The 27992-nt window shown below is 42.6% G+C and overlaps 1 protein-coding gene across 7 annotated transcripts in view; it reads left to right on the top strand.

Moving 5' to 3' along the window:
* The window catches only part of RASGRP1 (RAS guanyl releasing protein 1), a 77190-nt gene that overhangs the window by 13695 nt on the left and 35503 nt on the right, over positions 1–27992 (top strand). For 6 of the 7 annotated variants that reach the window (XM_021940406.1, XM_003900751.4, XM_021940407.2 and 3 more), the window contains one exon: positions 24119–24224. In XM_021940406.1, coding sequence (XP_021796098.1) covers positions 24119–24224 — 106 coding nt within the window. Of the gene's footprint in view, positions 1–15193; positions 18924–24118; positions 24225–27992 lie in introns of those variants that run through there. The other variant, XM_021940410.2, reaches the window with a different exon arrangement.

The raw sequence follows: 27992 nt of genomic DNA on the forward strand, positions 1-27992 counted from the left end.
TTTATTATTAGAGGCGTGCAAAACCTTTTTATATAAAAAGCTGTTAACTCTTTGAATATCATTCACTATAGGCATTTTTTTATTCTCATTTTCATTTTTATGTTGGTTTGGATATTGTCATGTATAGAAACTTTGTATTTTTATGTATTTAAATTTGCCCATTTCTATTTATCTTTTTAAAATTCTAAACCTTAAAAAAAAAAATCCCTCTTCCAAATATTTGATTAATAGTCCATTGTCATTTTAATCACAGTTTTGCTTAATCCAGTGTCTAATTCTATATCATACGTTGTTGTGGATGATCAATACAAGCTTGTTAATAAGTTGGCAAAAAAGAAGCCTTCAGTTTTGTTTCTCAGATTGTCATTTCCTTAAAACCACAGTGCTTGGACTGGTGACTTTGTAACACAGAGCCTCCGTTTCCCCTTGCTGTAATACCGCTGAAATGATTTCCAAGACTTAAAGCATTTGGGAGAAGGTGTAATGGGGGTCTCCATCATGATATTAAACTTGAAGAAAGTTCTTCAGGAATTTGCATATTTTAAGAATGTGCTTTTGGATCTATTTGAAGAGTCAGTATTCTTAGGATGGAGTCTTAGAAACCCCACCAAATTTTTAACTCAGTCTTTAAAAATTATTAATATAGACTGAGTGTTTCTTGTTCTTACATAGACTTTGTGGTAAGATAATACATAAGATCAACCACTAGCATAGACTTTTAAAATACTAGTAATAGCTAACTTTTGAACATTTACTGTGAATACCACAGTGTTTATGTTAATATTTTACATATGTAGTCTCATTTAGTTTCCACTATTTTATAAGTTCTTGTATTTACAAAGATCTAATTCTCCCTCAGCATTTATACTTACTTTATAAATGTTAATAACTTTTAAAATTATTCATGTTCACCATAGAGAACGTAGAAAATACAGACGGACAAAAAGAAGAAAACCACAGTTACCCATTTTACCATCAAGAGCATGATAAGCACTATCAACATTCTTGGGTGTGCCTTTCTTGATTCTCTTCTATGGATACTTACATGTATTATAATCACATTGACTTTTTGATAATAAACTCACTATAACTTTTTGCTTTCCATAATTTATATCTTAAACAATTTTGATCTTAAAATCAATATCATTATTTATAAAGAGGTATGCTAGCACACAAGGTTGGTCTTCCAATTTAAAATTGATTTTTTAAAAATAATTCTGCTTAGTCCCTTCAAATATAGGACATAAAAGTGAAGGTTGCTTGGCAACTGAAATGGTGGTAATGAGGAATTAAAGACATTACAAGAAAAGAAGAGTACTCAGTTCTTTTCAATGCTACATGCTAATTGCAGTAACTATGGCTGATTACAATTGTAATAAATGAAGGAAACACAAAACTTCCATTAAAAATTCGTGATGTGAACTTTTTTTTAATTTTGTAGTATAGTGAAAGTGAGATGGGGTTTGTTGAAGAGAAACTTTACTTTCAGAAACAAGAAAAGATCTTTTGTCTGTATTAACTTTTTTCTTTTCTTTTTTTTTTTTTTTTTTTTTTGGTGACAGAGTCTCACCTAGGCTGGAGTAAGGTGGTGTGATCTTGGCTCACTGCAACCTCTGCCTCCTGGGTTCAAGCAATTCTTGTGCCTCAGCCTCCTGAGGCGCTGGGTGTGCACCACCAGAGCCAGCTACTTTTTGTATTTTTAGTAGACATGGGGTTTCACCATGTTGCCCAGTCTAGTCTTGAACTCCTGAGCTCAAGAGATCCACCTGCCTCACCCTCTCAAAGTGCTGGGATTACAGGCATGAGCCACTGTGCTCAGCCTATTAACTTTCTAAGGGAATATTACGAAGTTAGCCACTGGGTGAGATACATAGCAGAAACACAGAGATGCCACAATTTGGTACATGTGTCATTCTTCAGCAGCACAGAAGAGATGGTGGGCAGTGGTGTGAAGGAAGCCATGTTGTCTAATTTGGGTTTTTTTTCCCCCCAAAAGAGTGGTCAAGGGCCCTGGAGAGATTGCTAAGGTTCTTACTAGAGCCCTCAAGCAGAAGATGCTGCCTAGGATGGAGATGTACTTAGAAGAACACCAGTGATTCATTGAAATGGGCAAAGGGAGTAGAGACTAGAGGGGAAAGAGGGAAGCAGAGGAGAAGAGGGAAGCAGGGATTGCCGGTTTTGTAACAAAAGAAAGAATGCAGTCACCAGAGAAGTAAGGCAGTTGGGGATGAAGCCATCCAAGAACTTATCAAAGGTATATCCTTGCCAGAAAGTGAGGATTTCTAGTTGGAGGAGCAAATGGAGCTATGTCTGTCTCCTCGTCACTGATCTATCTGAAGCATGATATAGGACTTGGTTTTGTAATCTTGTGAACAGCTTCATTTTAAGGGGGGAACCCACAATATTCAGGTAGCCAAGAAATGTCTCTGTTAATCATCTATGAGTCTATCTTGCTGGAATATAGTTACAGACTGTGGAGCATCCTTAAATCTGATGAGCAATTAATCATTGGTTAATTTTGGATTCACTTATTAAATGCCAAATGCATAGGGGCTTTTTCACACTCCCTGCCCTTCCTCTTTCCCAGTTCACGAGCACCACAATTGGATTCCATATTTACTTCATCCAAACCTGCCTTGGTAGGTTCACCATTTACCTCCAGTCCTGGGGAGTTCAGGCCAGACTGTGAGTTACTGCTATTTCTGAGGGGCTGCCTCCCAAATGAGAGCCATAGGACCCTCGCCTCTGGCCACTGGACTCAGTCTTCATTTATTGCCAAGGATGAGCACTTGGTCTCAGGAATGGATGCTGGGGTCCACATGACTGGCCTTGCTTGAATCGCTAAAGGAAAAGCTCCCTACATTTATTATGCCTGTGATCCCCCCACCCTCTCTGTCCCCAGTGCCTAAGAGTCTCATTACCTTGTCAGCAACTACCAGTGTCTACCTGAGATGGACTAAGCTTCATTTAACTGAGAAAGTGCACCCTCAAAATTGCAAGGAAAAATGATGGAGGAGGACCCTCTGGCTTAAAAGTGACTTAAAAGACATTTCAACCAGTCCTAGTATGTGAACCTCTTTTCTGAAAATTATGTGTGTGTGTACACATACACACTCGCAGGAGTATAGATGGATCCAGATCTGCTATATGCTGATGGTTGTTGCAGCTGGCTGAGTGCATGGAGGTCCCTTACGTTGTTTTGCTCATTATGGTATATATGCTTATAATTTTCCATAATCTGTTTTTGAGACAGGGTCTTGCTGTGTCACCCAGGCTGGAGTTCAGTGGTGCCATCTTGGCTTATTTCAGTCTCTGCCTCCCCAGCTCAAGTGATCCTTTCACCTCAGCCTTCTGAGTAACTGGAACTATAAGCATGTGCCACCATGTCTGGCTAATTTGTGTGTGTGTGTGTGTGTGTGTGTGTATTTTTTTGTAGAGACAGGGTCTCACTATGTTGCTCAGGCTGGCCCCAAACTCCTGGACTCAAGTGATCTGCTCACCTCACCCTTCCAAAGTATTGGGATTACAGGCATAAGCCACCGCACCCAACCTCTAATAATAAAATTAAAAATGTCCTCAAACCTAGGAAAAATAGATGATTTAAGGTTACAAAAAATTCAAATGGATTTTAGGAAATTTCTCTAAATTTTCTTAGGTGGCAAAATAGAGTGTGTCTGTTTTAAAGAAGGGAGAGGAAAATAAAGAATGAAAATGGTTACTTTGGTTACACATCATGAAAATAATTCACCCATGTCATGTACTTGACACCTTATGACACTGCCCATTCCCCAATCAGCACTGAGATGCTCAATTCCTGGGTATCCAAAAAGACAAAACAAAACAAAACAAAACAAAAAAACCCTGGAAACTTGTAATCGTTAATGCTACTGTCAGAGGCAGGAGTTGGAGTTGAGTAAGTAAGAGAATGCGATACTCTTCTCCCCACCCCATCCCACACACACACACAGTTTTGAGCAGGGAAATGCCGTGACTGTGGCACAGCTGATTTCAGCAAGCGGTGAAAAGGTTATGGAGGCCACGTCGCGTGGCAGTCTTTGAAATCCAAAGCTGAGTCTGCCATTTACCACATGTGGGTCTTGTTTGCTCATCTTCAGTATGGAGAATAATGGTAAAAAATTGTAAAGGCGGTTTTACTTTGGGTGAAAAATTAACAAGGTCGTCTTAGTTTGAGTTTTCCCAGGAGCAGATCCTGAGACAAGGATTTTTAAGTACAAATAGTTTACTTTGGAAGGTGGTCCTAGGAAAAACTGGTAGGGGAGTAGGGAAGGCAGCTCTTGGAGGGTGCATTACCAAGTTACAACTCTGGGAGTCAGAGTAGAAGGCTCTTTTCAGACCAAACTTATCCAAGGGAAAGGAGCTGGCGTATTGATGTACCAAGTCCCATCGGTCATTGGTTGAGGGCTGCTTGTAGAAGGTGTTAAGTTCCAGCACATTTGGCCTGCCCTGCACACAGGTAGGAGTGTGAAGGGCGTCCAGAAACCTCTCAGGCTGGTGGAAGTTGAGCTGGCATGCATTACAATGGTAAGGTCTGAGAGTATGCATGTGGGAACTTACAGGCTCTGTTATGAAGTCAAAAAGTAAATGTTAGATGGGCAAATATAGGCTACATGAAAATCTGGATAAACAGATTCAAAGCTAGTTTGTAGTCATACTCAAAGTGTATACATATAGATATGAGTATTGAAGGATGTCCTTCTGTAGGTGAACCATTTATGAGTGGCTCTGGACATTTTCTTCAGATTTAAACACAATCTGTGTTTTTGGTTAGACACACTGTGGGAAATAGTATAATTAGTAAGTCAGAATTCAGGAATGTGAATAACAGCACAAAGAACTTAGGCAAACAGGACTTCAATAAAAATAAACGTAAAGTCTTGCACTTAAGTTTAAAAATAATGCTTCCTATATGTTCTGGATGGGGGGAAACTATTAATTGTAGTTCTTATGACAAATATCAAGAGATTTTAGTAGTTTGTAAATTCAACATGAGTCAGTAGTGTCATGTGTCTTCCCCAAAATATTAACTTTCCAAAAGTTAAAATAATTAGAGATGGCATCAATAGAAATAGCCTTTCCATTTTAAGGGAGTAATTCCTCCATTCTATTCTGAGGTCCAGTCCTAATGCTGACACATGGTAACTTTATTCCCTTAACAAGTGTCTTAATGTCTCTGAGACTCAGTTTCTATCAACCTGAAAGTTAGTAGATACTTCCCCTGGATTGTTGTGAAGTAGGTATCTTACTAGAAAGTTAGAATTTATGGCCCCACATGGTGGCTCACGCCTGTAATCCCAGCACTTTGGGAGGCCGAGGTGGGCGGATCACAAGGTCAAGAGATCGAGACCATCCTGGCCAACATGGTGAAACCCCGTCTCTACTAAAAATACAAAACTTAGTTGGGCATGGTGGTGCATGCCTGTAGTCCCAGCTGCAATAGAATACTTGGGAGGCTGAGGCAAGAGAATCGCTTGAACCCAGGAGGTGGAGGTTGCAGTGAACCAAAATTGTGCCATTGCACTCCAGCCTGGTGGCAGAGCACAACTCCGTCTCCAAAAAAAAAAAAAAAAAAAAAAAAAGAATGTATGTAAAATGTTCTTAAAATTCCATTGTGCAGTAGATACTCAAAAAGAGTAGCAATCATTATTAGTATAGACCTGTTAAGTGTTAGCGTATGGCTTTTTCAGGTTAATAATGCAGCTTGCCAGAGGATCCAAAATCACATCATGGAGATACAAGATGGTTGGAATAGCTGTGTCAAAAAAAATTACCAGAATGCTGTCATAATAGACACTAACAGCTATGAGCCTAGAAGATAGTGTTATAATTTAAAATTTTATATGAATTTGAGCTATATTAATGCAGTGTTCAATAAGGAAGACCTGAAAAGTCTCTCGTTTTTCAAAATATTAATCAGGACAATGACAGATATCCAACCAGAACTATTTTTGGGAATTTATTAGAAATAATATGGAGTATTTCATATATCTAAAACACAGGAAGAGTACAGGATGCCTGCAGGCCTTAGGAGTGCTTGAAATTAGGGACTGTAATACTTTTAGGAGACTACTGCATATGTTCTGTGTATGTATGTGTCTCTTCTCTGTCTGATTTGCTTCTCTCTGCTTGTCAGCTCATCATTTTCTTTCACTGAAGATTTGTTTTCTACATGGCACTAACAGCTGTAAATCATGCATCTCTTACCATTAGAGATTTAATATTTTTTTTTTTCCTCAAGTTCAGTGAAAAAAAAAAAAAACTGCCAGGGAAGAACTTTGATTGGTTTAGATTTGGCCAGGTGGCTACTGCTTGAATGAATTAACTGTGGCCACAGGGTTGGAGTCATTTAATAATCCAGCATTTCTCTCTAAAACCACATGACGGAATTTGGGGAAGGAGCGTTTCCTAAAGGAAGGCTATTGTGCTGGGCATACAAAGCAGTGTCTGTCATGACCAAGATCTGACCAAACACTAGGGTGCAGCATGCTATTGGATTCAAGTTTAGTTTCTGGGTTTTAAGATGGGAATGGAAAGGCTAGAGAGAGTGCAGAGGAGATAAATAGTTAAGAAATTATACAGAAATAACATCTGTGAGGATGTAAGATGGCAGAACCTGAAAAGAAGACAAATAAGTGGGTTTTCCCCTTTGTTTTCTTAATAATGTAAACGTATGTATGTCTCAGTAGTAATAACCACAGAAGAACCAGTATGAGTTATTTACCTCCAGTGGGACATATAAAGGGTAAACAAATTTAAATCTACCAAAGAACTGGGACTTCCCATAAAAAAAATTAAACATCAAAACGATGACTTTCATTTCTGACCATAGTGGAATACTGGTTATTAGAATTATTTTCCTGCTACAAACAGCTATGAAACTGGACAAAATATGTGAAGCAACTATTTTTGGATCTTGGAAAACAAGACAGACATGTGACTGTGGATAAAATAAAAAGATGTGAGATGAACTCAGAACTCCTCTTGGCTTTCTGCCTGAGAGCACTTTACAAATCATGGTACAGGAAATTGGAGCCCAGTGAGCAGCATCTTGCCTTGCAGAGTATCCTAGTTCATTTTCTGCTGCTGCAACAATACCACACTGGGTAATTTATAAAGAGATTTATTTGACTCACGATTCTGGAGGCTGGGAAGTGCAAAATGAAGGGACCACATCTTGTTATGTCATAACGTGGCAGAAGGCATCACACAGAGAGAGAGAGCTTGCGAGACAGAGAAAAAGGGGGCCAAACTCCCAAGGTAACTAACCTTCTCCCAAGATATGGAGTTAATCCATGCATGAGGGTGAACCCTCATGACCCAGTCACCTCTTAAAGGACTCACCTCCTAATACTGTTACAATGACAATATTAAATTTCAACAAATTTTGGAGGGACATTCAAACCACAGCACAGAGAGAACAGTTGTGTTCAGAGATTCTCGGATGGCTGGCATTTGTGGAGTAGCATACAAGAGAGAAGGTATTTCCAAAGACTAAACTACGCATGGATAGAATGAGACTCTTTGACCACTAATAGTTACTGGGGGTCTTTGAGTTAAAGGAGGTCTCATGGGAAATAATGCAGTTCTAACCAGCCAAAGTGGAGTGATATAACACTTTGGGCATTCAGGTGGGACGTGAAAAAGACTGCAATGTAGGAGTTGGGCTACTTTAGCCCTCGAATATGAGCTAATCTTGACTCACCCTAATGAAGCCTAAATCTGAGCTTCAACAGGATTAATTTAAGGTCCCATGAATTAAATGCCACTATAAAGGAACATATTAATAATTCAAATGATCAATATTGCACTCACAATGCCCAGCATGTAACAAAAATTATAAGACAGAAAAAGAAGCAGGAAAATGTGACTCATAACCAGAAGAAAAAAGATCAATAGAAATGAACTCAGAGATGGCACAAATGTTGGAATTAGTAGATAGAGAATTTAAAGCAGCTATTATAAATAAATATGTTGGAGGATTTAAAGTAAGATGAATAGATGTAAGTAAAGTAAGATGACCTTGGCAGATAAATTGCATCAATAAAAGGAACCAAATGGAATACTAAATACTAAATCTGGCTCACACCAGATTGATTTCTGATCATGCTTTTGAAATTAGAATTAACCAAGCCCCACCAAGGAGTCTGTAATGTAGGCAGGCACCAAATCACCTGTGTTAAGTACTTCCCTTGCATGTTGCCCTGAGAACAGGTGAAAGGCTTCACTGCTGATTTCGGAAATTGGAAGGGTCTTCATGGGGTCATATAGTATAGCTTGTAGATCTACTCCAGGGCAAGGATGAACTCCATGGTCTAAAGCAGTCTAATCAAACTTGATCTGATCGCTTGGGAGCTTTTTAAGCATGCAAATTCCGTGCTCCATCCCTGGATCTCTTGATAGAGTAGCTATTAGGTAAGGCCTTGGAATCTATTTTGAGTTCTGTTCGTGGTTTTTTGTTTGTTGTTTTGTTTAGGCCAGTCAAGTGAAGCAGCGGGAGTGGAGAAGAAATAAACCTGTAACTGGTTGTGATCAATTAGTTGTAAACACTACTGCAGTCGGACCAGTTTTTGTTGTGCTTTTGTTGTTATTTTTTAGTTTAGTGTGTTGTTTGTTTGAGACAGGGCCTTGCCTCTGTGTCACCCAAGCTGGAATGCAGCAGCAGTATCAGCTCATTGCAGACTTGAACTCCTGGGCACAAGTGATCCTCCCATCTTGGCCTCCCAGAGTGCTGGGATTATAGGTACTTCATGGGTGAGCTGCCACCCCAGGCCCAGCCTTAGTTTTGTTGGTAAGCTACTCAAGAAGTCTTGAAAAGTCTCACCTGCATCTCAGTCTGTCAGAATCTGACCCTTCCTTCAAGGCCCATCTCAAATGCTACCATCTTTATGAGGATTCAGTCATATCTTCCAGTCAAATCTGACTTTCCACTTCCTCTGAACTGCCCCAGTGTTGACCTCCCTCTACGCTCTGACTGTACCCCGTACTGTAGTATTGCCTGTAGCTTCTTCAGGCTGGGACAGGGTGCTTATTATATCTGCAGTCCTACAGTACCTATCACAGTGCTCTTTGAGCAAAGAACTCTGGTCTTGTGATGAAAAAAGCCAAGCCTAGAATGCCAACTCTGACACTTGGTGGTATTATTATCCATGGGTTAGTGATTTATCCAGGGGTGACATTCAAAATATTTATGTATATATATGTATGTATGAATGAATGACAGGGTCTTGCTCTGTCGCCCAGGCTGGAGTGCAGTGGCCACAATCATGGCTCACTGCAGCCTCGACCTCCCTGACTCAAATGATCCTCTTACCTCAGCCTCCCAGGTAGCTGGGACCATAGTCATGAGCCACCATGCTGGCTAATTTCTTTTTATTCTTAGTAGAGATGAGGTCCTGCTATGTTGCCCAGGCTGGTCTCAAACTCCTGAGCTCAGGCCATCCTCCTGCCCCAGCCTCTCAAAGTGCTGGGATTACAGGCCACCACAGCTGGCCTTCAGAATATTTAACCAGCCTGGCACATGTCCCATCAATCAGACACCAGCTGGACAGGCTGGGGAGTAGCCCTGTCTTTATGCCTTTCTCGTCGGTAAAACGGATACAGTCCCTACCCACCTCACAAGGTTGTTGTGATGGTCAAATGAGATAATGCATGTGAAAGGACTCTGTAAAGTACAAAGTGTTATGCAAATGTCAGTCAGGGTTGCCTGGTGGTATTTCTAGTGCCCGTCTGTGGGGTTGGTTGCCCAGCCTTCAGCATTGTCTTATGGTCTGCTCTGCTCTGCTCTGCTCAGAGCAGTCTCCCAGGAGCAAACCAAGGAGAGTTGTTGAGTAATTGAGCCGGACACTGCAAATCTGAAGAAATCCTGGAATCAACCTGTTAGGTCCTAAGGAAACTCAGAATATCAGCTCCTTCAAGGATGGCCCCTTTTTAGGCCTAAAAAATATCAATGTTTCAGTATATCTATTTTGGAAAAGCTAGATAAAACAAAAACCTAACAAAGCTTTTTGAATTTTAACCTAAGTTTTCCTCACTTAAGGACACCTTGTTCTGTTGCACAATGACCTTGAAATTCAGGATCCTTAAAGATATCTGGGCATCTCAGACTCATCTGATTGTCACCATATGGCAAGGAGCTGCTCTGCCTAGATCTGTAAATGGAGTGAAATGCCAGAGACATTAACATAGATTAAAGGCACAGTCTAAATCTTAGTCCCTGCTTTGACCTTATAGTTTCTTGCCTCGTCTTTTTACCCTTTTATTTCCTTAAAAACTGTCTTAATTTCCTCACCATCGCCTTCCCACATGCCCTCAGGTCTCCAGATCCTGGGGATGCAAATCCTTAGCTACTTCTCTCTTCCAAATGCATTTCACCCTTTCCTCATATTCAGTGCCCAGTTACTGCTTTGTGTTTATCGGTAGTTGCCAGTCAGTGTCAATGCTTGTTCTTATATGCTTTGATTTAAATGAAGGAAATGGCACCAGTGTAGTGTGTACAGAAAATAGACACAACCTTTTAATTACTCTTGAAGGATTCCCATTTAAAAGGGAATGCAGGGATGTGCACGGTGACTCATGCCTGTAATCCCAGAACTTTGGGCGGCCGAGGTGGGAGGATCGCTTGAGCCCAGGAGTTCAAGACCAGCCTGGGCAACATAGCAGGACTTCATCTCTACAAAATGTAATAATAATAAAAAAGAATTAGCCGGCCATGGTGATGTGTGCCTGTAGTCCCAAATACTTAGGAGGCTCAAGTGAGAAGGTTACTTGAGCCCAGGAAGTCAAGTCTGCAGTGAGCCGTGATTATACCACTGCACTCCAGCCTAGGCAACAGAGTGAGACCTTGTCTCAAAAAATAAAAAATAAATAAAATAAAAAGGCAATGCAGGCCTATGGTAGGTATTAATAACTTTAAAACCTGAATCATAATGATAAAATAACCAGGGTGATAATTTGTAACCCCTTCTTGCTACTTCCTAGCTGTGGGACATTAACTAGTTTTTTTTGTTTTTTTTGTTTGTTTGTTTGTTTTTGAGACAGAGTCTCGCTCTGTCGCCCAGGCTGGAGTGCAGTGGCACGATCTCTGCTCACTGCAAGCTTCGCCCCCTGGGTTCACACCATTCTCCTGCCTCAGCCCCCGTGTAGCTGGGACTACAGGCGCCCGCCACCACGCCCGGCTAATTTTTTTTTTGTATTTTTAGTAGAGACAGGGTTTCACCATGTTAGCCAGGATGGTCTTGATCTCCTGACCTCGTGATCCGCCCGTCTTGGCCTCCCAAAGTTAACTAGTTATTTTTACCTCTCTTGAGTCTGTTTCTTCATGTGTGAAACAGAAAACATCTCTCATGCAGAATTGTAAATACTGAGCACATATCTGTAACATGGCCTAGTCCACACCTGGCACACGGTAGATGGCTCAGTATATGGTGGCATTTATTATATTCTCATTTAGCATGCAGGCCAGCTCTGGAAACCCTCAATACCCAGGTGGAGGGTGTGCTTTTTATCTTGACAACTGTCAGGGTGAGAGGCAGTGGTAGCTGGTGGAAAGGGCAGGGTTTACCTCAGAAGACTGGAACTCAAGTCCCAGCACTGTCACTCATAAGATGGGTGACTATGCAAGTCATACCACCTTCTCTCTGTTTCCTCACCTATAAAATAATGCAGATAATACCCATCTCTCTGAGTTGTGAGGCTCAGATGAGGCAACGTGTGAGGAGAGAGTGATCATTCATAAAACGCTAATAACTAGAGGTTATTAGTACTTCAGCACCAGGCTGAGGGTTTCATGTGCCTACGTGACAGCTGTCAGGCAGCCTAACTATTCGGGACCCACACGTTAACCAGACATCAGTGGTGTGAACTCAGTTCAGAACCTTGTTCTCCTCAAATGATATTAATACTCTTTTCTTATCTTGAGTGCCATCTCTGCATTCTTTCTCTGCTGGGAGGGGTGCGGATAGGACATTATCAAGCTCTCATTCTGCAAAGAGCAAACTGAGGCTCAGAAACAATCAGGGCCGTCCCAGAGCCAAGCAGCCTGGGGTTGAATCTCAGGTCTACTGCTTACTAGCTGTGTAAACTTGGACAAATTATCTTATATCCTTGCCTCAGTTTCTTCGTCTGTCAGATGGCACCTATCTCACAGGGTTAATATATGTAAAGGCTCTGTTGAAACAGTGTCTGGTACACAGGAAGTGCTCCAAGCATGTTAGCAAAAAGAGAAGCTGGGGGGTGGCTAAACCTTGAATGTAGTTCATTTCTCCTGGTTAGATGCTGCATTTCTTCCAACAATCCCAAGTATTTCTCCTGGTCTCCCCCATCTTCCAATAAGTAACAACACTGTGAGTTTCAGTGTTGTATTTTGGCTATTTCTGTAGGACAGTGATACAACATATCAGTTCATGACTTAGGATGTTCTGAAGCACATTCTTTTTTGTTTTGTTCTGTTTATGGAGACAGCATCTCGCTCTATCCCCCAGGCTAGAGTGCAGTGGTGGGATCTTGGCTCACTGTAACCTCTACCTCCCAGGTTCAAGCTATTCTCATGCCTCAGACTCCTGAGTGGCTAGGATTACAGGCACCCACCACCACACCGAGCTAATTTTTGTATTTTTAGTAGAGATGGGGTTTTGCCACGTTGGCCAGGCTGGTCTCGAACTCCTGACCTCAGGTAATGCGCCTGCCTCAGCCTCCCGAAGTGCTGGGATTACAGGCGTGAGCCACTGTGCCTGGCCCCTTGAAGCACATTCCTATTTAGCTCTTGACTACTGAATAGAGATCAGTTTCCTTCGGATAGTAAGAGATTCCTGACTCACCGGTTCAGTTCTCACTTTCAGAGTGGCTCTCCAGGTCCTCCTGCACACTTCTCTCTAACACCTCCGTAAACTCTAAGATTGTCTTGAGGGTTCTGGGGTTGGGGGAGTGCACTTAAAACCTAGGATTGAAAGGAAGCTTGGAAGGCCACTAATATAGTTTGGATGTTGTTCCTGCCCAAATCTCATGTTGAAATGTAATATTGGAGGTGGGGCCTGGTGGGAGATGCCTGGATCATGGGGGTAGGTTTCTCATGAATGGTTTAGTACCCTCCTCTTGGTACTGTCCCCATGATAGTGAATTCTCATGAGATCCGGCCCTTTAAAAGTGTGTGGCACTTCTGCCCTCTCCCTCTTGCTCCTGCTTTCACCATGTGTTTCACCTTCTACCATGATTGTAAGCTTCCTGAGGGCTTCCCAGAAGCAAATGCTGCTATGTTTCCTATTCAGCCTACAGAACCTTGAACCAATTAAATTTCTTTTCTTTATAAATAATATTTTCTTTATAGCAATGCAAGAACGGACTAACAACCATCAACTAACTGCCAAGGAGGACCCCCTGCTTGAGGGAAACTAAGTCCAGTCTGGCACAGTGATGAACTACAGTGGACAGCCACTCCTTGAGTGGTGGTTAGAGTTAAGGGACAAAAAATCATGGTCCCGGTCTAGAATAGCCAAGGATGAACCAGAACAAAGGAGAAAAAAAAAAGTGATTAAATCTAGCAAGAGAAATAAGAATAATTCATTACTGTTATAGTGCTTCACAGTTTTCTAAGCATTTTTATGTATTTAATCAAACATCATCTAATCCTAACCACAAGCAAAGAAAGGGTGAGGAAGCGTTCAGAATAATTTCTGTCTGATTTTAAAAGACTTTGTTCAGTTACTTTTACCCTACATGGTGATGTGATGGTTTTTTTTGTACGAGACTGTTCATGGCAGAGAATTATAAGCAATTGAAGGACAGTTTCTATGGCGAAAAGCGTATTTTACATAAGACTATGGTCAGTGGATCTCTATTTTATGTCAGCACACACTGTTTGTCACAATTCCGTCATGCACTGGAATGAGGCTGTTATCTAGGCTTGTGGGTCTGATGGGACAAAGTCACTCATTGAGAAAAATTGTCTGAGGAAGGCTGAGGTCGTGGCTAACCAGTAATTCTCAGATGGGCCTTATATTATTTTATTGTGTAAGTATTGAGGAAGTTCCCCAAGTTGCTTCTTCATGCCTACTGGGTATGTCTGAAAATATGCAAAAAAAAGGCCAAGAATTTAACAGACAAGAATGACGTGATAGAAATATGTGCCAGTAAGCAAGCTAAGAGCCTGACCCAGATTTTCTTCCCAGTTTGTTTCTTTCTTTTTCTTTGGGTCCACTGGCCCTTTTCCAGCCCCCCTCCTAGCAAGCTGCTGGCAGCTCTCTCTGTCCCTCTGGGAAGCTAAGACAGGGCCCCACTGCTCCTTCTTCCCTTACCTGGCTCATTCCTATAGCGCTGCATGGGAATGGTCAATGTCTGTGAGCCGTGGGGTTGCGTGTATGGCAGCTCATCAAAGAATCAAACTGTAGCATAACTACCCAGCCAGATAATTCCATTGTTCCTAGAGAGTTTGATGGGGCCCAGAAGAAGTAGCTGCCGGGTATATTCAGTTGGCACTGACTTCAACAGATGCTCTTAGAGTTTGAAGTCATGGCGTTGTCTGAGTCAGCTCACTGGGTCTGCCCGGGTCTTGCAGTACCTCCTTCCTGCGCTTGTGTTTATTTCCTAGCCCCAGTCCCCAAACCCCACCCACAGACTTGTGTCCAATTTCCAGAACTGAAGAGGACCAACTTCCCTCCTGACTTCTCAGACTCATGATTCTTCAGACATGACAAGTCCAGATCGAGACTGTAATCCCCGAGGAAGGCCAGCGGTCTTGCTCAGCAGAGGCGATACAGCTAAAAGCTCTTTCTCACTTTAGGCAATTCATGCACTTGGTTAGACATTTATAGACTTCAATTGCTCATCCAAAAAATCTGGGTCATTCTTTACATAGCGCTTCACACTTTGGAAGGAAAGCCATGCCCGGGGAGGAGCGTTTCTGTTGATGTCTGGTTTGGCTGAGGCAGTAGAGAGTGCTTCTGCTGTGGGAAGAGGGAGAGATGGGCCAGCGCAGCACTGTGGGCTCTTAGGGGACCTGGCATTTTCACCCCCTGGCCACTGGCTCCCAGACTCTCTGAATTCCAATTGTCCTGACTAAATGGTGCCAATAATAGCTGCCTTGTGTTGATGTCATGAAAAGTGGTGGGTTTAAGGGTTAGGCACTCTAAGGACATTTTTAGAGTATGTAATTCCAGTGAGAAGGGCTGGGTGGGTCTGTAGGGGTGTAGGGCTCCCTGGGGAGGAAGAAGGAGTAGAGGTGTGGTTGAGGGGGCTAGCCATGTAACATGGATGGCCAAAATGGTAGCGCTCTTCCTAGTATATTCCTACCTACCTCCTAAGCCCCGAGGAGAAGGACATGCCAAAGAAAGAGCCTTGGGCTGGGAGTCAGAGGGCCCTTCTTGTGGACGTGCCTCTACTCACAGTGGCTGAGGCATGCTGCCTCGGTTTTCTCATTTTTAAATTTGAGCCCATGGTCCTGCTGCTGCATTAAGCTGTTGTACAATGCAAATGTTCGACACAGGTGAAGCTGTCTGTTGAACCTAAGTGCCACAAAAATGTAACATACTATTATCAGGTGTTCTCACGCAGAGAGAATAGTGTGGTTCTTCAGCCAGTCGCTTGCTTCAGGGATGGTTTGTGTGGGTATGTGCTCATTTTGTACAGGTCTGTTCGTGTGTACCTAGATGCTGTGCAACTTGAAAGGCCTGCTCCTCCTTCCTGCTCCACTACTCTGGCCCCGGCGGGACAGTGAATATCAATAGAACAGAGGGAGGAAGCACGGGTTCTTTTCCTTCCAGTCTTTTTCCACGTTGGCTTCTCTGCAGCAGGAGTTGAGGGGAGGCTTGGTTAGAACAAATCACCTTTGTCTGGGGGTTGGTTAACCAGATTTTTCCCTTTTGTGTCTGTGGCTTTGGTTGTTGCACCAGCTGCCATCACTGCCCCAGCGGTTGAGTGGGAGAGAATAGATGAGCCTGGCCAGCCCCTCTCCTGCTTTGGTAAGACTCCGCTTAAAGGCCTGTTGTAGAAGTTTGAAATTGCAGGTTAGGGTTAATTTAAAGCTTGTGTATTGTCCATGTTATGGTATCCCCCAGCCATTACAAGTAAATAATTAAAAGCTAATTGTAACCAAGATATTCAGAGCTCCATAAATTCCTGGACACCGTAATATGACAAGAAATAGACACTAGTCTAACTATATGGCAGGCTCTTCTACGTGGGCCAGGGTATGACACACCAGGTTATCCCAGAAAGAAGAACAGGACAAGCTTTACGAGGAACTGAGCTTCCCTTCTCCCAAATTCTCACCTTATCTTAACAGTTTTATTCTTGGTTTAGGGCACCAACCACTTCAAGAAACTGCTGTTGCAATGTGGATTTCTCTGAGAGGATTCATCCTTTGAAGTCCTTGTCTCCTGCAGAGGAATTTGTTGATCTGGGTTAACCATCCAGTCACTGGGCAAGGCCCAGAGGGCATGAGATTAGGAGTGAGATGAGGAGCGGAATGGGTTCAGGAACACCTGGGGAGCAAGGAGACCAGACAGGAAGGAACACAGAAGGAAGCCGAGCGAGCACCAGCCCTCTTGAGGAGGCTTGCAGCTGCGGTGTGTGCATGCTGGAGCTGGCCCACACCTATCCTGAAAGGTGACTGCAAGCATCTCTTCCTAGCCGCATGTTCAGTGACTCCATGTTGGTAGCTTGAAACTGGCCATAGTGGAAGTATTTACACCATGCAGATATGTGAACACTACAAACCAGGCTTCCTCCCGCTTCTCTCCCAGGAGAGCTTTTCATTAAACTCTTACAAGCATGCTGCTGGTGGCAACCATAATGGATTCTCCAACTTTCCCTTGAGGCGGGACTTAATCCTTAGCAGATCACTTGCTTTCTCCTGATTGTTCTCCTCCCCTGAGTCTTGAGGGGCTGGGACTAACAGAGACCAAAGTGGCCTTGGTGATATGTGTGAAATGGCTCAGGTCTTAGAAGGTATACAAGTGCAAAGTTTGTATCACTACATTCTTTTATCACATGCACTTCCTGCCTAAGTTGCTGCTGTCAGTTCTAAAACACTAAACAAACAACGACTAGAAAACAAACTACTGAGCTTATTTTCAGCTTGCCAATTTTTATACACTCTCCAAACAGGATTTAATGAATGTAATAGTCTTGCTGACAAGTAGGTTTTATTTCTTTGGAATATTTATCACATAGTTATTTATTTAGAATTCTGTGTATATACCTACCAGGCTCAACCTAGACCCAGCCTATCCATGTTTCTGGAGATACTGACCTCCATTATCAACCTCAGCCTTACCACAGGCTCTGCTCTAACCTTGCCCCCAGGTTTTCTGATCCTAGCTTTCCCATTGCCACCCTCTGGCCTCTGGTTGTGGCACACCTGTTATTTCATGTTAGGCCCTCAATGCTGACAGCTTGCCTATCCTTCATATACCAGTCTGTCTCTGGTACACTCAAAATCCCTTCACACATCAAGAGATTTCCTTGGAAACCAAAACAAAGGAGAAGAAGTGACTGTTCTGGAGTTGCTGTCTGGTGCTGGACATTTGTTTTCATGTTTCATGTTCATCTTGCAGCGAGGCGTTTCCATCTCATCCCCCAGACAAGCCTTCACTGTAGGAAAGCTGGCCACCACCTCTTATCAGCAAGGAGCAGGGGCTGCGTCGCCACCCTTTGCCAGTTTTCTCTCACGAGACTCTGATCATCAGGGAGCAGGTCTTCTCTCTCACAGGCAAGCAGCTTATTTCAGGCAATGACAGCAGTTTTCATATAGTTCTTCAGATCTCTTTTAGTACCTAGGACCGTGCTTTCCATAGGGTGGATTCATTATCTTGTTGGTTAGTGGTGTCAAAAAATTATTTCTAATTGAAGTAGAATGAACAGTTGTTATACAGAATAGTTAGGAAGCCGTATCCTCATTGGAGGGGTACAAGTAGAGGCTAGACAACCACTTACCTGTGATGGTTTTAGGAGGGAATAATGCATTTGGATAGAAAGAAAAGGTAGAAGATGGCTCGTCTTTTCCACCCTGATTGTCTGTGATCTCATAAACTATGGGATGCCAGCACTGAGTCTAATGGTGGAAAATAGGCTGTTGGCCCAGAGACAAATGACTCTCCAGAATCCACTTGGTTTTTCTGTTTTCTTGAGCAAGCGGTCTGCAGGTTGGGTGAGTCTTTAATTAATGTGCTTCTCTAGCAGCGTACATTACTCCCCTAGTCAAATGGCAGAGTATGTAAGATCAACATTGTGTACCCCACTGAGGCTTCAACCCTTTAAAGTCTTTTCCTGTAAGTGTAAGGAGAAGCAGATGGTAATGAAAAAATATGCACATTTTATTATGCATTGCACATTTTACTTATTAGAATTTTTAGTATGACACCCTGCATTTTAAAAAGCCCAAAGATGAAAACAAAATGGAATTATTCATTGAAATATTTAAATCAGCTTGCAGCAATTATCTCAAAATATGAAAATAAAATCTAGCAGCCTGGAAGGTAGATCTTCCTTGACCACCCACTTTGAAAATCTTTTCTTTCAAAGGGAGCCTCTTCCTCTCAAAAAGGAAGACGTGCATGCTGTACGGAATGAGGGCAGGAAGGGACACATCCCTCATGAGATTGTATAGAGGCTGGAGCTTGTGTGTGGGAGAGCTGGTGGTGGGAATGAGGGCAGGTGACTACAATGAACCATTCTCTCGTTGAAAAGTAGAACCAGGACTGGAGAGGAGTTACCTCGGAGTTCTGGACTGGGTGTAGAGAGAGAGTGTTTCTGTCTGCTGCTTCCCTAACCACATCTTTGCCTCCCGTTGCCGAGTGAGTCATCCTCTCCCGGCCTTACCATTTGCCAGCACTCACTCCCACAGCCACCGTGTGAGGATTAACAAGCCGCATTGTGGGAACATCCCTGAAGCTCTGTGGAAGAAGCGGTGCAAGGTAAAAGTGAAGTGTGAATATGATTGTGAATCTTAAGCACAGAACCCTGAGTTCTTAAAGGCAATTTTTAAGATTAGTATCAATCAACCAAAGCTCACGAGAGTTTGTCAGAAACCACCAGAGTACAAAAGCTATTTCACGAAATGTACAGCGGCTGTGACCTTAGTGAGATTTCTTAGACTTGTAGCCATAAGGACTGGAAGAGTTCGTAAAGCTCAGCTCCCACTTTATTCTTGAATTCCTTATCCTGACAAATGGTGATTCAGCATGCAGCCAGGTATAGTGGAAGGAGAAGGGGCTCTGGAATCAGAAAGACCTTGGGCCAGGTCCCAGCTCCTCCATCCATTGTCTTTTTGACCTAGAACAATTACCTAATCTCTCTATGCTTTCATTTCCTCAGCTGTGAGTTGTGAACAATGCCAACATTGCAGGGTGGCTGTTGAGAATTAGAACATGGTTAAAGTGTTTAGCACAGCTCCTGGTATTTACTAGGGCTTCAATAAATGATAGCTGCTATGCTAATTACAATAATTTTTATTAAGTGTTGTTCTTCAGGCTCTTTTTGAATATCTCTGTGATGGCAATACTTCCATCATTAGACAGTGCTAATGGTTAGAATTGTCTGCCACACGTTGTGCCCAGTCATATTTCCTGTAATTTCTATCCATCTACTCTGGTGCTGCCTTTTGTGGCCCCACAGAACAAGTCTAAACATACTCCCACGAAGAACACTTCAGATATTTGAAGACAATTTTAATCTGTTCCCCAAGTTTTCTTCATGGCAAACCCTTTAGTTCCTGGAATCCTTCCACAGGTGACTTAGTTTTGATCTCAACAAGGACACGTCTAAGTCCCTTTTCCTCATATGTGAGCATCCATGGGAAGATGCTAGCCAGCCATAAAGGAAAGTTGAGATGGCCAGTTTTAGATGCTATCCATACTGAATAAGCTGGCTTTTGTTCCATGGTTCATGTGAACATTCTAATGCATACCCTACAAGTATATTTCACAGTTTCTTCTTTTCACTGTAGTTTCACCATAGTGTTCAGGAATATGAACACTGCTACCTGTGAGGAAGGGTACATTGTAAAGACTGTATTGTCAAATGCTGCATTGAAAAGTCACCCCTTGTAACTGTGGTAGGTTTGGTAGCATTATTGCCCCCTGACTTTTTACCTTCTCTGTGTTAGTGATGTGTTCCATGTGACTTTGAAGTTCCTGCCCCATGACTTTACATTCAGTAGTGTGACTTGCTTTGGCCAACAGAATGGGTCAGAAGACACAGTATGCCAGCTCCAAACCTAGGCTTCAGAGGCCTTGGGTATTTCCAGTTTTACCCTTCAGTATTCTGCCATCATCATGAGATAACCTACCCCCGCGAGCCTGCTGGCCCAAGGAAGCTGGGAGGCATGTAGGCAGGGGCCCTTAGCAGCACGCAGCCTGCACTAGCTGAATCTGACCAACTCACAGAAGCTTGAGCAAAAGTCAGTGATTACTGCTTTAAGGCACTGAGTTTTGGGGTGGGTGGTTATGCAGAATTTTTGTGGCAAGAAATAATTACTATGGAAATTATGTGGGGCCAAAAAACGTAAAGTAATACTAACCCTACCTGGACAGAGTACAAGTTTAGAAGAATTAATGAAAGATTTACAAAACTATAACCAAGCTAGATGAACACTTTATAAAAATGATTTACCAAATTGTAACTTTGAATTTCTTTTGCAAACTGTGACCAAGAAGAAAATAAATGTGTATATTTCACGAATGAAATAGGTAATGACAAAAGCAAACTCAATTTCTAAATATATGTAAAAAGTTAAGGTGTTTCCTATTTGACACAGTTCACTCATTTACTCAAGAAATGTTGAATGAGTCATGTGTCAGTACCATTCTAGGCCCTGGAAATATAGTTGTGGGAAAAATGGACAAGGCCCACATCTCGTGAAGCTTGTATTCTACTGGAGATTTAGAAACTAAAAAATTAAATAAATTAAGCAGATAACTTCAGATAATGATAAGTGCTATGAGAAAACTCAGGCAGGGTAAGGAATACCTTAGGTAGTTCAGAGAAGACTTCTCTGAGGATGTGATATTAAAACTAAGACCAAAATGGCATCAATCATTCAAGGGAAGAAAGACTACATTGAAGAGAATACCAAATGCAAACAGCCTGAGGTAGGAATAAGCTGGGAGTGTTTGAGGTATAATTAGACGTGTGGAGAGGAGTAATGTGGTATGAAGTGAAGTGGATGATATTTAAAGAGGCCAGGACATGTAGTGCTCTTTTGGCCACAGGAAGGGGTCTGTTTTATTCCAAGTGGAATGGAATCCACTGAAGTGTATACTAAGTACACGACTTGCTTTATGGGTTTTAGAAGCTCAGTCCTGACGGCTGTATAGGGAATAGATTGTAGGTGGACAAGAGCGGAAGCAAGGAGTTCAATGAAGTCATTGCATCATGGTGGCTACAACTAGGGTGAGGCCAAGGATGGAGAGAAATGAGCAGGTTTGAGATAAATATTGGAGGTAGAATCAAGACTTCCTGATGGATCGGATGTGAAGGAACATGAGCAATGAAAGATAATGCCTAGGTTTGTAGTTGGGGTAACTGAGAGGATGGTTGGTGGTGGCGTTTCTGGAGATGAGGAAGATGCGAAGAACAGTGAACTCGGAGGAGGGAGAGGTCAGGAATTTTGTTTGAATGAGTTAAGTTTGAACTTAGACGTTCAATGGGATTTGCCAGGTAGGCTGCCAGACATACTAACTGGGTAGTGAAGGCTGAAGATACCAGTTGGGCAGTCATCAGCATATAGATGGTATTTTAGCCAAGGGACTAAATGAATTCATCTAGAATAAAGAAGTGAAAGTTTTATTTTTAATTTAAAATTTCAGAAGTTTTAAATTTTAAAAACTGTCAATAAATAAAAGCAGCAGCAGGAGGACTCAGCCACAGAGCATGCTGACATTTAAAAGCTCAGCAGAAAAAGAGGAGACAGAAGAAGAGCCTGAGAGAGAGGCTGGGAGAGTGTGATGTTATGGAAGCCAAGAGAAGAAAGTGTTCCAGGAAAGAGAGTCATCAACTTGGGTTGTGTTGGGTTGAACGCTACTGAGACATAAAGTGAGATAAGGACCAAGGAGTAACTATTGGATTTGGCAGTGTGGAGCTGATTGGTAACTTCGAAAATAAAAGATTTAGTGGAATAATGGACACAGAAGTCAAATGGAATGATTGAAAAGTGAATGGGAGAAAAGAAGCTGATAACAGTGAGGTTTTGCTAAAAATGGGAATGGAGAAATAGGTAGCTAGAGAGGATGAGAGTTTAAGGTTCTGTTTTGTTTTATTTGATTTTGAATTGGAGATGCAGAGTCATATTTAAATGACCGTGGAAATAAACCCACAGAGAGAAAAGTTGATGCTGTGGGAGAGAAAATGGACAAATGCAGGATCAATGTGCTTGAGAAAAAGGGGGAGACCTAGAGCACAGTAAAGTGTTGGCCTTCCACGCTAACAGAGGAGGGCGGGGGGTAAGGGCAACAGAGTGCCAGTGAAATGGTGAATTTGGGGATGGGAAGACGAAAGACACTGTCAGTTTACATATATGTAAATATATTTTGTTGTTTAATTTTAATATATACGCTTTTTAATTATTGAGATGGCCTTACGCTCTGTCACCCAGGCTGGAGTGCAGTGGTGTTATCATAGCTCACTGCACCCTCAAACTCCTGACCTCAAGCGATCCTCCCACCTTGACCTCCCAAAGCACTGGGATTACAAGCGTAAGCCACTGGGCCCAGCCACTTATATTTTCTCAAGAGATATGACTTCAGGTCATCATTTGAGGAGCCAAGACTTCTGAATCCTGAGCCCAAAAGCACTGTCCTTCATTTGCCATTTGGTACCCTTGAAGCAGAATGAACATGATAACCCCTTTAATCTCATGTATTTTAACGAGTAATACAGATGACAAAATTCATGTATATTCTTTCATTTGATACTCTTGCCCTGAATAACTGAAGTTCCCAGTCTGGAACAGAATTCAGTCTGTATAAATGAAGACACTATAATGAAGGGGCTACTTACAGAGATGAGAGTGGAATTAAGAGATGTACCCAGAAACTATCAACAGTCAGAAGTCATTACCACCCTTGGGGCCAGTGGGTCAAAGGAGATTAATAGTATTAGATCCAATGAGAGCTGGTGCCATGAAGGGAGGACCAACCAGCGTGATCATTCATTGAAGAGATATGTAGTCACTGTCAGGGGAATGGTGTCAACGCAGAGAGAATGAAAAACAAATATCCTGACTTCCCTCCACTCCCATGTCTTGCTGGTGCTTCCCAATGGCTAACCCAACTGGAAGCTAGCTGGCAAGTGAGTGGGCTGTCATGGTGAAAGACTCGACCTGGCAATGAATAACCAGCACAGCTCCTAACACTTCATGCCATAAATGTTGAAAAGATTTTGAAAACCGCTCCAAGGGGAATCTTTTTACCCAATGCCAGTGTATAAATGCATCTGATTATTTGGTGCCAGCTGGGATTTGGAAAACCTGGCTAACCGTGTTCTTTAATACAAATCATCATGAGTACTTGTAATCCACTGGCAATCTTAAAATGTAATGTTTGCCCATAGTCTTTTATTTCCATCCAGAGGCATATTAACCATAAAACTGGAGCAGCATATATTTCAGGGCCCCTCACTTGCATGAGTCCCTTCCCAGGCCATGGGAGGACCCTAGAAGTGTATTCATACGGTCATTTGTTTTTGTAAAATTTGTAAAGGTAAGATATTTTAACTGCAATCTATTAAAAACCAACTTTTCTCACTTTGACCTTAGAGAAGTCTCTCCCTGCCCCCACCCCGACCAGTTATATGAACTTTAGGCCCCCACAAAACCTGGATCTGCTTCTGCTTTCAGTGAGACTCAAGTGTGCTGATGCGGATTTTATCCCTTTCCCGATTTCACCACTGTGGAGAGGGAAAGGGGTAATTAATGAGCATCACAATGGACATTCTGCAAGGGGAGAATGTAGTGGGAGGATGAGAAAAACAGAGGGGGGCGGTGCCAGGGACAAGGGAAGAAAATCACTGTGCCTGAAGGATTGCACCTGAGTCACGGAGGGTGTGCAGGTGTCTACCAGGTGACCAATTTCCTTCCAGGGCCTAATGCAGGTGCTGCTGTTTATATTTTCAGATGCGGATGGAAACCTGTGTCGAAGGAACCACCTGTTGCAAGTCGTCCTGACCATGCATCGGATTATCATCTCCTCTGCAGAACTGCTCCGAAAAGTTGTCACCCTATATCCTTTACCGTAGAGGCTGGCAATCCCAAAATGGGATCCGCCCAAAACAGAGCTTGAAATTCGAAGCAGGCTTTTATTTTTATTGGTTTAAAATAACCCTGAGTGGCAAATAGGTTCATACGTTCTTTCAGGGGTATGGGTGCATGTGTTCGTGGTGTGTTCGTGTAACCTCTGTTGGGTGGGGCAATGTTGTCGATGCTGATTGCTCTGGGGGATGGTCAAAGAAATCAATATGCAAGCACAATCTTCAGTCTCTTAATAGTAAAAAATACTGTGTCTGTAGAGTGTCCAAAATAGACATTCATCCTGTGCAGATTGACACAAGTGCAAGCATGACTCAAAGATAAATTTCTTTCTGGCTTTCCTGTCCAATACTTCAACTTTCTCCACATTCTGAAGAAAGATTCCCAGTGCCACAGCGTCTGGAGGGTCTGCTGGTGCCTTATTGCTTCAGGCAGGAGGACTGACTGTGCCAAGAAAAACCTGCTGGATTTTAACCTTATTATGGGGTATGAATCAAGTAGGGTGGAGAAGGCTCCTGCTTTCTCCTTCTCGCTGATGACACTGTAAGCAGCAGCCCCCACAGAAGAAGAGTTGTAGGCGGAGTGAGACCGTTTAGCACCCAAGGCTCAGGTCCTTGGTACTGTGTCATGACTTGTAGCTGCTCTAACACTTTCTCACTCTCCTAACTCCCCACGCTTCATCTTACAGCACACAGAAAAGATAAAAACCATCAGGACTGAATCCCTTCTCTATGCCTATTCATGACTCTACCTCTCATCTCAAAGGAGGTATTCTTCAGTAGCACACAAAGTGGGGGAGCATTGGGAGAAGTGCACATAAATAAGAGGTGCAGGTCATAAGTGGGTGCCTCTTCTGCAGAGAATTTTAAACCGTCGTGAAACCAACTCAATGTCTACTTTTTATTAACTTCATGTACCAGTGATTATAAACAATATCAGTGATTAAATACTCCTCCCTAAAAACTTGTTTGTTGGCCTAGGGACTAAATTGTACCTGGGGTGGCTGGGCACAGTAACTCACCTGTAATCGCAGCACTTTGGGAGGCCAAAGCGGGCAGATCACTTGAGGTCAGGAGTTCGAGACCAGCCTGGCCAACATGGTGAAACCCCATCTCTGCTAAAAATATGAAAATTAGCCGGGTGTGGTGACACATGCCTGTAATTCCAGCTATTCATGAGGCTGAGGCAGGAGAATCACTTGAACCTGGGAAGTGGAGGTTGCAGTGAGCTGAGATTGCACCACTGCACTCCAGCCTGGGCAATGAAGTGAGGCTCTGTCTCAAAAAAAAAGACATTGTACCTTGGGGTTCCTGCCCTTAGTGCACTACTGGGTGCCTACACAGTGGGGCAGATCCCCGTCTCCCCTTCCCATGGTCCCTCATGGTTCTTATAGAATCTTACTCCACCAGCTATCGCCTCTCCTATACTTTCAAACTCTACCTCTTCAATGGCACCTGCCCCTTAGCCTAAAACACATTCAAGTCTCCTCATCTAAAAATCAGCTCTTAACGCTACGTCCCCTTCATTTCATTGTTAGGGTTAAAAATTTGATGTGAAAGCGTCTTAAAATAGTCTACACTCACTATCTCCAATCTCTTTAGTCCTCCTCACTTCGTAACTGTGTTAAGTTGGCCCCCGGTATTTGAACTTTCCTCTGATGTCACCAGTAACCTCCTAACTGCAAAGCCCAATGGCTTTTTCTCATCCTTGTTTCCATTGACCCCCAGAAGCATTGGGCATGACTGACAACCCCGTTCTCCTCCCAGCTGTCCCTCCAGGCTCCTGGAACTGCACCCTCCTGGCTTTCCCACCTCTTGGGTTGTGCCTTCTCCAGCTTTTCACCTAGAGGCTTCTTTGAGCTCTGCTTACATGGAGGTATAATGTCCTGGTTTTCCTTTCACTCAGCTTCCTTTCTGTGGGTGATTTCTCACCAGAATTTCTACCACAGTTTCCACCATTCTTCTGTGCTGATGGTGACTTTTAAGTCTGCATTTCTCTAACTTAAACCTTTCCTTTTTTTTTTTTTTTGGAAATTGGTGCGGGCAGAGGGGTCTCACTCTATTGCCTGTTCTGGTCTCAAACTCCTGGCATCAAGTCATCCTCCCACCTCAGCCTCCCAAAGTGCTGGGATTACAGGCATGAGCCACTGCGCCCAGCCATCTAACCTAAACCATTTTTCTTAGGTTTATACCAGTTTGTCCTGCTAACACTTAAGACTTTAATATATTCATTAGCTCACTGTCCCCACCCACAGCCACTACCTCATTAATTCTCCTTTGACACCGGTACAGCCTTGTTTTGCCTAACTAGGCCGCATTCTGAGAAATACATCATTGGGCAACTTTGTCATTGTGTGAACACCATAGGGTGTACTTACACAAACCTAGATGGCGTAGCCTGCTACACTTCTAGGCTAGATGGTACAGCCTGTTGCTCCTGGGCTACAAACCTGTACAGCAGGTTACTGTACTGCATACTATAGGTGGTTGTCGCACGATGGTAAGTATTTATGTATCTAAACATAGAAAAAGCACAGTAAAAATATGGTATAAAAGATTAAAAAATGGTATGTATGGGGGGCACTTACCATGAATGGAGCCTGCAGGACTGGAAGTTGCTCTGGGTAGTCAGGGGTGAGTGGTGAGGGAATGTGAAGGCCTAGGACATTACTGTACACAACTGTAGATTTTATAAACACTATATACTTAGGCTATACTAAATTGATAAAAAATACTTTTCTTCAGTAATAATCTAGCTTACTGTGACTTTATAAACTTAATTTTAAAAACTGACTCTACACACTCTACAGCTGTGCAAAAATATTTTCTTTATATTCTATCAGCTTTTTCGTTTTAAAAATGTTTAATGTTTATTTACTTTTTAAAGTTTGTTGTCAAAATCTAAGACACAAATACAGTAGCCTAGGCCTATATTGCGTCAGGATTATGAAGACATGACGAGGCAACAGGAATTTTTCAGCTTCATTTTAATCTCATGGGACCACTGTCACATATGTGGTCCATCATGGACCAAAATGTTATGCAGCACGAGTGTATTGTCATGGTCAATTTCAGTTAATAGTGTTAGTATCTATTCTTGCCTAAACCAGTAACATCAGAAGCACTCTTGATTTTTCCCCTGCTTTCACCTCCTACAGTCTGTCACCTGATCCTGGCCTTTGACTTCAGAAATGACTTACCTGGTCTCTGCTCTCCATTCCTATACCATGCCTTAGTTCATGTCTCCGCAGTCCCTCTCCCGGACCACTGTCCCATACCAGTCTTTGTATCTACATGGTCCGCCTATCCCGCCTCATGGTAGCTACCCTTGAAATTCTTTCCTACAAAGCAAATTGGGCAGGCCACTGCTTCTGAGCCTCTGCAGACTACGGAGTTAATGTCAGCTCCTTAGCTTGCCAGGAAAAGGGCCTCATCAGTCTGTCCCCAGCGAGTTTTTCCTGCTTCATTCCGTAGCTCTCTGAGAAACCCTGTCCCTTCCTCACTGAACTTCTCAACATACTGGCTGTAATGGGGCCTTTTATAATTCCCGTGCCTTCAAAGCCTCTCTACCCTCTTTTTTTTAGCAAGCTCTTTCAGTACCCTTCTGGGAAGCTTTTCCTGACTTTTCCAGCCCTTCTCCCCTTTTAAAAATACTTCTAGTGTTTTAAAGTAGTATTCTTGATTGAAAATCTGTTTAATTCCTTTGATTTTCATTTTGTATTGCTTAAGTCAAAGTGTATTTC

The sequence above is a fragment of the Papio anubis genome, chromosome 7 (genome assembly GCF_008728515.1).
Source record: "Papio anubis isolate 15944 chromosome 7, Panubis1.0, whole genome shotgun sequence".
NCBI lineage: Eukaryota > Metazoa > Chordata > Mammalia > Primates > Cercopithecidae > Papio > Papio anubis.